Source organism: Elephas maximus, chromosome 11 (genome assembly GCF_024166365.1).
Source record: "Elephas maximus indicus isolate mEleMax1 chromosome 11, mEleMax1 primary haplotype, whole genome shotgun sequence".
In the NCBI taxonomy this organism is placed as follows: domain Eukaryota; kingdom Metazoa; phylum Chordata; class Mammalia; order Proboscidea; family Elephantidae; genus Elephas; species Elephas maximus.
The window spans coordinates 95,719,635-95,731,017 of record NC_064829.1 but is presented as its reverse complement, the minus strand read 5'-3'; the positions used below and the strand labels follow the sequence as shown (position 1 = coordinate 95,731,017).

Sequence of the window (11,383 nt, the reverse complement as noted above, 5' to 3'; positions counted from 1 at the left end):
GGCAGAGGCTCGTCTGGCCTGAAGTTTTGCAAGGCCAAGATCCCAGCAACCTCGCTACTGTTCCAGAAGGCATTATATTCTCCTGGCAGTAGTTCACAAACGTTGGTTTATGTAATCACATGTCTTCTCCTCTCACCCACCAGTCGGCTAACTACTGTCTGAAGGACTAATCCAGCACGCCGGCCATCGATCTAGAGCTGCTTTTGTGCTGCAGAAATATAGTTGAGTCGTTGTGTGGGAGATCTTACAGACTGCAAAGCTTCACATACGTGCACACTTTCTGCTTTGGTGACAGACTGTCTATTTTGTTTTTTCATCCTCTGGCAAGGTGAACCATATCCCAATTTATTAGTAAGTCTTTATGTGTCCAGTTACCGTTGGTAAGGTTAGTAATGGCATGCAGGTGAGTCTGGATATGTGGAGCACTTCTACCCCAGTATGTTTGTAAAAATGCTCGACTACTAGAAAATGTCGATTTTATCTGTGTCGTTTCTTCCGTTAATTCCTTACAGTTTTTATGTGTGCCACTTCTTTTTATCTTTTATTTAATTCATCGTGGATTGAATTGTGTCCCCCCAAAATACAAATTGTAAATCCTAAGCTCTATTTGGATATAATCCCATTTGGTATAGGTTGTATTGCTGTGTTAATGAGGTAGGATTAGTGTATGGTATATTTAGAATCATTCTCTTTTAATATATAAAAGTGATTAAAGAAACAAAAGTAACAGAGATGGCAAAAGAGAGATGATAAGGCACATGAAGATCACCCAGGGGCAGAAGCTCAAAAGAGACAAGGATCTTCCTTTAGCATGGATAGAAAGGCATCCCCTAGAGCCAGCACCCTGAATTCAGACTTCTTGTCTCCAAACTGTGAGAAAATAGATTTCTGTTCTTTAAAGCCTTTCACTTGTGATATATTTGTTGTAGCAACAGTAGGTAACTAAGATGGAATTTGGTACCGGAAGAGTGAGGTGCTGCTGTAATAAATACTGACAATGTGGAAGTGGTTTTGAAATTGGGTAATGGGTGCGGGCTGGAAGAGATTTAAGGTGCCTTAAAAGCCTAGATTACTTTGAAGAGACAGTTGATAGAATCATGGCTGTCAAAGGCAGTTCTGGGGAAGGCTCAGAAGGAAGTGAGGAGAGCTATAGAGAAATCCTCTGTAGTCTTAGAGTATACATATGGCGCAAGCAACAGAGTGTCGCTAGGAATATGAATGTAAAATGTGTTTCTGGTGAGGCCTTAAAAGAAAATAATAAACACGTGCAGTGTGATGGATCACTTTTGTGTGGCCTTTCTCCCCATGGTCTTGTAACTCCCACCCATGTGATTGAGCAGGACTGTGCAGATGTGGTAATTGTGGCCCACCAAAGGGATTGGTCAGTTTTGCCATCCGGCTTGGTTTGAGGTGAGGTGATCCCACCACTACCAAGGAAGAACAGCCAGGAGTTGGCACATCCTTTGGACCCGGGATCCCTACACTGAGAAGCTCATGTAACCAGGAAACAGAGAAAGAACTTTAATACTAAAGGCAGCGAGAAACAGGTGCAGACATGCAGCATCAGAGACCCAGCAGCAGGAGATGGCATGATAGGCTTCCCAGCCCGAAGGAGAAAGCTGAGTGTCTTTGGGCAGAGGCTGGGGGCCAGGGAGATGCATGGCAGGGAGCACAGCTTGGAAGAGGCTGTCCTGATGGAAGAACTGTGTCCTGAATGTTCCTGAGCCTGAATTGTAAACTGTTACTTCCCTAACAAAGCACATAACCGTGAGTATAATCTGTGAGTTTTGTGTGGCCATTGCAATGAATTGTCGAACCCAGCAGAGAAGTAGTGCCGTGGGAGGGTTGATTAGTGTCAAAATTGGTAAAGGTGATGGAGAGAGGAGGCATGTCTGACCTCCACCTCGTAGGAATCAGCCTTGGCATGTTGATCTTGCTTCTCTTTCCCACTTGTGAAGTAGAGGATGTCAGACACCGCCCCCAAGTCGTTTGTACAACATATGATTGGACAATGGAGAAACTGGAATGCTTTTCATGCAGTGCAAAGAACTTGTCTGAATTATGTTCAGATGTTTGGTGAAATGTAGAACTTTTAAGTGATAAACGTGGCTATCTGGCTGATGAGATTTCTAAGCAAGATCTAAAAGGGGCTGTGTGGTTTCTCCTTGCGACTTGTAGTAAAATGTGAGAGGAAAATGATGGACTTAAAAAATGAACCGTGCAAAATACAAACAAAATCTAAAATTTGGAAAACTCTTCTGTGCAAACTAAGGACATGTCTCCTAGAGTGTTCACCAGAGGCATGGCTACACTATTTTTTTGTTAAAGACGTTAAGCCTGGGACTGATGAATCTTCCCAACTACCACAGCTGAAAAGCCATCAGCTTTGACTGAAAAGGACAGAAAAAGAATGGAAGGAAAGAAAGCTGTCTGCTTCTTGGAATTCTGCAGGCAGGAAACAGGCCAGAGGAGCTACATAGGTTGTTCTCCAAGAAAAGAACAGGACCATCCCTGCAGCAGCATGAAAACAACCAGAACTGTTGGAGGGAGAACTCTAAGCAGGCTCTTCTTGGTTTCAGAGGGTGGGTCCACAGCCTCCTAGGATTCAGACTGGGATCTTCACCAGTTTGGTTCCGGAGCATGGGGCTGCCATTAAGGTGTGCCAGTGGATGGTGCCACCACCGAAAGCTGAGAAGGTGGGGCTGCCATGCCCAAGGGAGAGAGGAATGAGGCCTTCTGGGGGCAAGCGGATGGGGAGATAAATGAATACTTCCTTTTACAAGGGTCTGTACAAAGCTGGTTCCTTTGAGTCGAGGTTAAATATGTCCAAATATTCAACTTTTTCAGTTGCTGTACCACTGCATCATCTCCAACATCAACCATTCCTCCTCCCATCAGCACTGTCCCTTCCATCTTTGGGTTCTGTAATTCACTGCAACGTCTCACAGAATTCACGAACCATATGAAGGAAATGGCTCGCACCACTGTGGAGGCTGCTAGGGCCCAAATCCATGGGTCAGGCACAGGCTTCCTGTGACTCAAGTGGCTTCAGAAGCCAGTGAACCCTAATTAGCAAGCCAGACAACGGGCTGCTGGCTCACAAGGCTACAGAAGCTGGCAAAACAGGTCAGAAGATAAAGTGCTGTCCCATGGGGCTGCAGAAGCTGGTGAATCCACGAATCTGCAGGTCAGATGGTAGGCTCTTGGCCCAAGTCCCAAGAATGAGACATCAGACAATGATGAGCTGGATGCAAGATCCAAATGCACAGAGCAAGAGAGCCCTGCCAGAGCAACCACGTATATATTGCAGCCCACACCCCAGGGAAAGACATAACTTGAGTAAAGTTTGGACTTCAGTCATGCCCTCCTGCAAGGCTATGATTCAAGATATACCCCACACTAATCCTGCTTCGTTGACAATAGGCATTAGAATTTACAACAGAAAATGGAGCATAATTACATTAGTTCACAAAATGGAGGATAGTCACACAATACTGGGAATCATGGCCTAGCCAAGCCAACACACAATGTCAACCACCACACCTCATTAGAGTTCCATACGCCTCATTTGCGTGGGCCCATCAAATCATTGTTTGGGAGTCACAAAGACTATGGCTAGAAGAGCCATAGTACATAACTCACTGTACTGAGGATGCCACACAAATGGTGCTACTTAAAGCTGAGAAGACAGAGTTGCTATTCCAGAGGTACTGGAAGGCACAACTAAAGCCCAAGGTGAGGGGACTCCATCTAGAATACAAAGGGCTTGGCCAACACCCAGAGTCTAGAGGGCAGGGCTACTGCCCAGATGTTCTCAGGCAATAGGATTATTTTCAAGCCTTGAGAGCTAATGTAATATATTTTGCAGAGTTTTGGACTTGCCTGGTGCACTTTATCCCTTCTTTTCTTCCAGTTTCTCCCATTTGTAGTGGAAATGTCTGTGTTGTGTCTGTTCCACCATTGTACTTTGGAAACAGATAACTTGTACTCTAGATTTTACAGGCTCACACGTGAAAAGGAATTTTGCCCCAGGATGGAATATGCCTAAAGTCTCATCCATATTTGATTTGGATGATTCAGAAGATTGGATTTTGGACTTGGAGTTCATTGAAGGCTTTTGCAATGATGTGATGGGGCGAATTATTTTGCATGTGGGAAGAACATAAATTTTGGGGAGCCAGAGAGTGGAATGTTATGGATTGAATTGTTATTCCCCCAGATGTGTGTTGTGAATCCTAACCTTAATGTCTGTGGTTAAATCCCACTTGGGAATGAGTCATTTTGTTATGTTAATGAGACAGTATTAGTGTAGGGTATATGTTGAGGCAATCTCTTGAGTTATAAAAGAGGTGAAATGCAAGCCAGCACACAGCCATGGAGAAGAGAGATTCCAAGCCACATGAAGATCATTCAGGGACAGAAGCTCAAAGGAGACAAGGACCTTCTTCTAGAGCTGACAATGAGAGGGCCTTCCCCTAGAGTTGGCACCCTGAATGGACTCCTGTCCTCCTAAACTGTGAGAAAACAAATTTTTGTTTGTTAAAGCCATCCACCTGTGGTATTTGGGGTATAGCTGCACTAGATAACCAAGACACCATTTCATTAAGAATGTGCATTTCATTGGTCTTATCAAAGCATCTGTCAGTTTGTCGTACTGTGGGGGCTTTTGTGTTGCTGTGATGCTGGAAGCTATGCCACTGGTATTCAAATACCAGCAGGGTCACCCATTGTGGACAGGTTTGAGCTGAGCTTCCCGAGTAAGACAGACTAGGAAGAAGGGCCTGGTGGTCTACTTCTAAAAAGAATTAAGCAGTGAAAACCTCATGAATAGCAACGGAACATTGTCAGATAAAGTGCTGGAAGATGAGCCCCGCAGGTTGGAAGGCACTCAACGTGACCGGGGAAGAGCTGCTTCCGCAAAGTAAAGTTGACCTTAATGACGTGGATGGAGTCAAGCTTTCAGGACCTTCATTACCTGATGTGACATGACTCAAAAATGAGAAGAAACATCTGCAAACATCCATTAATTGGAACGTGGAACTATGAAGTAAGAATCTAGGAAAATTGGGAATTGTCAGAAATGAAATGAAGCGCATAAACATTGATATTGTAGGCATTAGTGAGCTGAAATGGATTGATACAGGCCACTTTGCATCAGAAAATCATATAGTATACTATGCTGGAAATGACAACTTGAAGAAGAGTGGAGTCGTATTCATCATCAAAAGAACATTCCAGAATCTGTCCTGAAGTACTGTGCTGTCCGTGATAGGATAATATCCATACACCTACAAGGAAGACCAGTTATCATTTAAATTTATGCACCAACCACTTAGGCCAATGAGGAAAAAATTGAAGATTTTTACCAACTTTTGCAGTCTGAAATTGATCAAACATGTAATCAATATGCATTGATTATTACTGGTGATTAGAATGTCAAAGTTGGAAACAAAGAAGGATCAGTAATTGAGAAATATGGTCTTGGTGAAAGAAATGATGCCAGAGATTGCCTGATCGAATTTTGCAAGACCAATGACTTCTTCATTGCAAATACCCTTTTTCACCAACGTGAATAGCGACTATACACGTGGACTTTGCCAGACTGAATACACAGCAATCAAATCAGTTACATCTGTGGAAAGACACCATGGAAAAGCTCAATGTCATCAGTCAGAACAAGGCCAGAGGGCGACTGTAGGACAGACCATCAATTGCTCAAGTGCAAATTTAGGTTGAAGCTGAAGTAAATTAGAACAAGTCCATGAGAGACAAAGTACATCCTTGAGTATATCCCATCTGAATTTAGAGACCATGTCAAGAATACATTTGACCCGGAGAAATGTGGAATGACATCAAAGACATCGTACTTGAAGAAAGCAAATGGTCGTTGAAAAGACAGGAAAAAAAGAAAAGACCAAAATGGATGTCAGAAGAGACTCTGAAACTTGTTCTTCAGCGTCGAGTAGCTAAAGCAAATGGAAGAAATGATACCCTGGAATTGACTGCCCTTTTAAGCCTAGCAGTAGGGCAATACTGACCAATCCCTTTGTTAGGGTTTCAGACACCTTATTTGTGTGGTCCCACGCCCAGAAGGGTGCCATGCACCTTATTTACATTAACAATCTATACAGTCGTCTTGGGCTGTGAGCACCTCATCTGCATTGTCTCCCCCTATCCATTTGGTGGGAGTTGCAAAGACTGTGGCTACAAGGGCCATTTTAAGTAATTCACTGCACCACACACCCCACAGGATGCCATGCACTCTATTTACAAGGTGTCCAGTCCTCTCGATGGGTCACAAGCAACTTATTTGCATATTCCCGCCCAATCCTTTGGTGGGAGTTACAAGACTTTGGCTACAAAGGCCATGTGGAAATGATCCAGCAAACTGCATTCAGTTACAACAAATAATGCCGCTTTGAAAATATTAGCACATGTCTTGTAGTTCAAATGTGCGCTATTACGGGGGATTAAAACTCAGATTTAAATTATTATTTCAAAATGTAAGTATAACTTCAACCTAATAGATGATGTCTAAGTGTTTTCCGAAGTGGTCGTATAACTTTAAAGTTCCTCTGGAAGAATGGTCTTCAGTTTATGGTTAGTGCTTTATGTGGCGTGTTTAAAATATGTTTCCAGACCTTACTGTAAACTTACCTGTTTATTAAAGCTTCCTTGATTTGTCATTGTCATTGAAAGTCACACTTGATGACGAATTGATATTTCTGTATGGTGAGAGATAGGGATCAAGCTTTTTATTTATTTTTTTCTTTCCAACATATATCGGATTCTCCAAGCACCATTTTTTGAAGATACCTTTTACCCATATCTCTGCAAATTTCGAATCTTAGGTTTTTATTGCCCATGGGTGTAAAACGTTCTGAGTCACCAAATAAAGGAACAGTCAACAGTACTGGGGGATGCGTGTTACGGAGAGTGCCAGGAGCAGTAACAGCATTTGGACCTAGAGGTGATGTGCCACTCACATTGAATTTTCCCTTCAGCCTGCAGGTCTTGGCCCCCAAGCAACAAGAGAATCATTGGAGGGAAGAAGGAAGAGGTTACAGGACTTGAGTATTGTCATTTTTGGGAACACCCTTGATGGGAGACTGAAATTTCTGAGCAGACATTACAGCTGATCCAGAAAACACAAAGACAAAGCATCCCAGTTGCTGGCAATGTCTCAAAGAAATGTCACCAAGAAAATGGTGATGGCCCAGGTGATTTTGGTTTGTTTTATGGTTTTCTTTGTTCTTTAATGGATTTGCAGAGGCCTGTAAAATGTCAGTTCAATTCATCTGAAAAGTATTAGTTTGGAAAATTAGAAGCTAGAGAGAAATAGATTTTCATTTCAGCTTCAAACAATGTAGGATCAGGAATATATTGTTCATGATATTAACACTAAATTATTTACGTTTAACATAATATGTGACTGAGGATTCTTTGGGTTACATTAGCTGCCAACTTGCATTTAATATTTCTCTGGCCAGTCCAAGAGAATCATTATAATATAAATGCTATGCCCAGTTTCTGAGGAGAAAGAAGATAAGCTCCTTGGGGACTTCAGTATTCCATGAGACTTGTTTGAGTGAGTTTCTTTGATGTTTCTTCCTGGAGGTGATTTGGTAGATGTTGTCCTGAACTGCATCATTCTCATGTTGTTGTTAGGTGCCGTCAAGTTGGTTCTGACTCATAGTGACCCTATGTACTACAGAAGGAAACACTGCCCAGTCCTGCGCTATCCTCATAATTGTTGTTGTTCTTGAGCCCATTGTTGCAGCCACTACATCAGTCCACCTCGTTGAGGGTTTTCCTGTTTTTCGCTGACGCTTTACCAAGCATGATGTCCTTCTCCAGGGACTGATCCCTCCTGATCACATGTCCAAAGTATGTGTGACATAGTCTTGCGTTGCTTGCTTTTTAGGAACATTCTGGTTGTAACATTCATTAATGCATGTAAAATGGGACTAGTAGTGATAGTAATAAACCAAACCCATTGCTGTCGAGTTGATTCTGACTAATAGTGACCCTATAGGACAGAGTAGAACTGCTCCATAGAATTTCCAAGGAGCGCCTGGTGGATTTAAACTGTCGACCTTCTGGTTAGCAGCTATAGCGCTTAACCGCTACGGCACCAGGGTTTCCAGTAGTAATAGTAATATAAAAATGATGGGCAGCTTTCAACCTTCTCTAACCTCGGGTAGGAGAGAGAATCACCATCAACATCAGTCCAAGGCGGATTCCTGTGAGGTGGAGGTCAAACATACCTGCACCCTCAAAATTTTACCAATTCTGAAAGCAGCCATCCCTCCATGACATTCTCTACTTCTAGGCTGGGTTTGATAATTTGTTGCAGTGACCACTCAGAACTCACTGACCTTACTTACAGTTATGGAGTTTATTAGGGAAGTAACAGGTTATAACGGCATCAGAATCAACGAGCTATAACTCAGGATTAGGATCAGGAAGCATGTAGACAAAGTCTGCCTTCTTCAGCACAGGACAGCTCTTTCTGTCTCTTATCTCCCATCCAGGGCTCCTCTTAGCCCCATGAAGACAGGCTCCTCTCAGCACCCTTAGAACAGGCTCCGCTCAGCCTCCTTAGGACAGGCTCCCTCTCTCGGTCCTTGGCCCTTGGCCTGGTTTCTGCTCAGTCAGGTGTTAACAGAGGTCTTTAACTCTGCTAATAAGTGTTTGGAGGCATCCCATTCCACTAGCAAGTCTTCTGCCTGAAGGCACTCGGCTGTTTCACTCCAAGGGTCACACTGTCACTGTAGCTGCCAGTTGGCACGCCTACTGTATCCACCTTGCTCTGTGGGCCAGGAAACCCACCACACCTTGTAGCACCGGTGTTCTGGCTCTGCTGCCACCATTTCTTTGCCACTGGACTTTCCTGTACTTACCACTATTTCCAGGCATTTCTTCTCTGGTGTTACAGTTCTCTCTGTCTCCTGTGTCTAGGAAGTTCTCAGCACAGGGACCCTGGGTCAAAAGGACACTCTCCTGTCCCGGTTCTTCTTGTTGGTAGTGAGGTCCCCTCTCTTGCTTTTGAGATGAGCTGTTTTGAAGCCTAGTGCAATGGCAAAACTGACTAATCCCCCTCTAGGGTTTTATACACCTTTTTTGCATGGTCCCATCCCCACAGGGTTTCCATGCACCTTATTTGTCTTATTAGCAGACTGTCCAGGCTCCTTGGAGGGCCACAAGTACCTTATTTGCATACTCCTGTTTAATCATTTTGTGGAAATCACAAAGTCTATACATGGCTAAACCCACTACCATCAAGTCAATTTCAACTCATGGCGACCCTGTAGAGAAGAGTACAATGCTCTATAGGGTTTTTAAGCCTCTTAAGTCTTTACAGAAGCAGACTGCTGCATCTTGCTCCCACGGAGCAGTTAGTGGGTTCCAACCACTGACTTTTTGGTTAGCAGATGAGTGGTTAACCACTGCACTACCAGGATTCCTTAGACTATGGCTAGAAGGGCCATATTAGGTAATTCGGTGCACTGCAAATACTAGCATCAGAACCTGTCTAACTTAAGGGGGGATAATGACCCAGATCAGCTAATGGCTGTGAGGTAGAGGTCAGACATACCTTTACTTCCCAACCTTTTTACCAATTCTTACACCAGCCATCCCTTCCACAACACTCTTTACTTCTCTTCTGGGTTTGATTATTTGTTGCAGTGGCCACAAAGAACTTGCAGACGGTACTTACAGTTAAGTGGTTTATTAAGGAACAGGGTGTAACATGGGATCAGGATCAACCGGCTGTAACTCAGGAATCAGGATCGGGAACCATGCAGGCAAAGTCTTCCTTCTTCAGTGCAGGACAGCTCTCTCAGCTCCTCTCTCCCGTGCAGGCCTCCTCTTAAGCCCCCTGAGTACAGGCTCCTCACGGTCCCCTCAGGAGAGACTCTTCTTGGCCCTGCAACCTATCACCACTGGCTCTGCCACAGGGCCCCTTCCAGGCCTGTCAGTGACAGCACTGCTGCCAGTCCCTTTCCAGGCTTTTTGCCACTGACACTGCCACAAGGCCCCTTCTGAGCCTCTTGCTGTCTTCAGAGTTAGCCCTCGTTCCAGAGTTAGAACCTTTAGGAGGCTCTTTGCCTCCTCTCTGCTTCTCTCTTGTCTTTTCTTATTTCTGCTTCCTATTTCTTTTTTGAAAATGCTGTAGAGTTGGCTGCATACATACACAAACTCGTCATTTTCAAGGCACGTCTCTTCTCAGAAGGCCATGAAGGGACCAATTCCCTCTCAGTAGGACATAGACACTTAATTTGCATACTAGAATGTAGACACTTCTTTGCATAGTATATTAATCAATCCTACAAGATGCGTATACCAGTTACAGGGCAGACTACAGCCCAGGAGCAGACAGAAAGTATCAAACTGTGGTATTTACAACTTACCCAAGAAATGTGACAAACCCTCTAGGGTAGAAATCTAGGGCAAAGGTAGCTCCTCAGGGCTTAGGGGCAAGATTGTCTATATACTTTCCAAATCACCAAGATAAAAGCCCACATAAAGGAACTCATTTCACTACAAGTAGACATTCCTGCTCTGTCTTTACTTACCTCTCCTTTATATTCTCTCTTTCTCTACATTTAGGGTAATTTCTTCAATGGTATATTACAGTTGACTAATTAGCTCTTTAATGTATTTGATATGTGCGGTAAAATGAGTTCATTTGGCCTTGGTTCTTCAGATGGTTTGATGCTTTTGTCCAACTTGATTGCCATTTCCTGGGTTAAGTCGTAAACAACTTGGTTTGATACTTTCTGCCTGGCCTTGGGCTACAGCCTGCCCTGTGATTGGTATGTACCTTGCAGGGATTGGTCAATAGACTATGCAAATAAGTTGAGTTGTAGCCTAGCCATATCTACTATGCAAATGAGGTATCTGAGGACTATTCAAGAGGAGATTGGTCAGTTCATAGCCTTGTCTTGAAATTGACAAGGAGTTTATAAGTACAAGCAGCCAGCCCCATAGCGGCTTGTCAAACAGAAAGAAGCAAGAAGAGAAGCACCAGGAAGAAGCGAAAGGAATAAAGCAGAAAGAAGCAGAGAGAGAAGGGAGGCAAGGAACCTCCAAAAAGACACTAGTCAAGGTCTGTAACACTGAAGACAACGAGAGGCCCAGAAGCAGAGTCAGTGGAGACAGGCCCAGAAGGGGCCCAGTGGCAGAGCTGGTGGAGACAGAGAGTAGGGCCAAGAGGAGCATCTCCTGAGTGGACTGTGAGAATCCTATCCACAAAGGGCTGAGAGGAGTCTGTCCTCAGGAGGCTGAGAAAAGCTGAGAGAGCTGTTGTGTACTGAACCTGTCACTGCAACCAGCCATCAGACCCATACTGGGGAATCAGCAGAACTTGACCAAGGCA

At 43.9% G+C, this 11,383-nt stretch overlaps 1 protein-coding gene across 1 annotated transcript in view; it reads left to right on the top strand.

Moving 5' to 3' along the window:
• Nucleotides 1–7,144: 7,144 nt before the first annotated feature.
• Nucleotides 7,145–11,383, top strand: part of LOC126086053 (zinc finger protein 613-like) — a 178,171-nt gene continuing 173,932 nt past the window's right edge. Inside the window, exon 1 of the mRNA XM_049902085.1 lies at nucleotides 7,145–7,220. Within this exon, the coding sequence (XP_049758042.1) occupies nucleotides 7,179–7,220 (42 nt within the window). The 5' untranslated portion in view covers nucleotides 7,145–7,178. The remainder of the gene's footprint in view (nucleotides 7,221–11,383) is intronic.